The 1,471-nt window shown below is 45.3% G+C and overlaps 1 protein-coding gene across 1 annotated transcript; it reads left to right on the plus strand.

Moving 5' to 3' along the window:
- Positions 1-204: 204 nt before the first annotated feature.
- On the plus strand, positions 205-819 carry LOC123411738. Its single transcript, XM_045104704.1, has one exon. The coding sequence runs from the start codon at positions 293-295 to the stop codon at positions 602-604; it is 312 nt and encodes a 103-aa protein (XP_044960639.1). The 5' UTR covers positions 205-292; the 3' UTR covers positions 605-819.
- The last annotated feature ends 652 nt before the right edge of the window (positions 820-1,471 follow it).

A 1,471-nucleotide genomic window follows, 5' to 3' on the forward strand; every position in this document is an offset into this window, starting at 1 on the left:
TGGTCCTCATCATGCACATCCATGCACGACCGTCCGGCCAGCAGTACTCCATTAAAAGGCATGCGATTTGTCCATTGCCAGCTTGCCAAAACCAGCCGATACGGTGGTGGCGACAGTGAGCGAGCGAATCAACCCGATTTACAGCTGTTTTCTCCAACAACCCCAGGACCTTCAGAGTTCTATAAAAGCCAGCTTCACCCTCCACATTCTCCCTCACTCGACGTCGACCAATCCCCGACCTCATTCTTCCTCTCTCTCCCTCCTTTCTGTCCAGATCCTTGCAGATTTCGCCATGGAGTTCACTTTGACAAGCACCGCCACCGAGGTGCTGGACAAGGCTGCCGCTCTCGCGGCTGCCGGCCTCGGCTTGGAAGGAGAAGCTCTCGGTGCTTGGGGGACCGAGGAGAAGGCGACGGCGATCCGACGCTGGGCCAAGAAGCTTTCGGAGATGGAAAAGGCTGCTGCCCCCGTCCCTCCTGAGGTCGCTGGATCGGTTCCTCGCGCAGAGGAGATCGGATCGGACGTCAATCACGTCGGCGACGTGAAACGCGACGGCGTGGATCCCTCCATCTCCGCGGCCGTGAAGGATTCAGCGGTTAACTAGGATAGGCATGCAATAGCGAATTGTGCTGTTCCAGATTTATCATAGCTCGTTTACTTTTCTTCAATTCCAGGAATCCAGTTTCGTTTAATTTTCTTCAATTCCAGTTTCGTTGTAGCGCAACTATCATGTACTATCTTTTTGTATCATGGATTCGATGAAGATCCACCAGGAAATTTGTCTAAAGTTATGCTAGCAGTTGTTACTCTCGTGCTTAATTAGATGTTAATTAGTATCATAAATGTCTTCTTTTTTATTTCGTTAGATCGATGCATCACACTTGTAGACGGCCTTAGATCGAGAGGTCGCTGGAGAGGCTCCTCATCTAGGTTTTCATGGATCTGATGAAGATAGATCTGGAAATAAGTAAATTCTGTCATTAGAGTTGTTGCTGCCGTGCTTAATTTTTTTTTTTGCAGGGACCGTGGTTAATTAGTTGTTTGTGCATGTATTGTAGTCCGGTGTGAGTGACTATATGTTAATTGGGCTCGTAAATGACTTTTTATTTTCGAGATACATCTAGATGAAAACTTTCCTTTTTTGGGAGGAATGAAAAAATCTTGTGGATACATACGGACTAGTACGTATGATAGTACACCCTACCCAACTACGTTATTCAAAATCTAGCTAACTAACATCTGTATGGATGGCACAAATATATATATCACGATTTTTCGTTTCCTCTTTCTTTAAACCGGGTTAATATGTCTATATATGTTTAATTCTTGATGGGCATCAGAGACTTCAGTCTTTATTTTTGTGAGGATCGAAACTTCATATTTAACACTAACAAAGGGGAACCCGTGCTGCAGATCGAAAAAGTTTTCCACCATGAACTGTGCCTTTTATCAAATTCCTGTGTTATTTAGT

Source organism: Hordeum vulgare, chromosome 7H (assembly GCF_904849725.1).
Source record: "Hordeum vulgare subsp. vulgare chromosome 7H, MorexV3_pseudomolecules_assembly, whole genome shotgun sequence".
Lineage (NCBI taxonomy): Eukaryota > Viridiplantae > Streptophyta > Magnoliopsida > Poales > Poaceae > Hordeum > Hordeum vulgare.

Coding starts and splice junctions, on each gene's coding strand:
- LOC123411738 (XM_045104704.1), top strand. CDS start 293: ATGGAGTTCACTTTGACAAGCACCGCCACCGAGGTGCTGGACAAGGCT.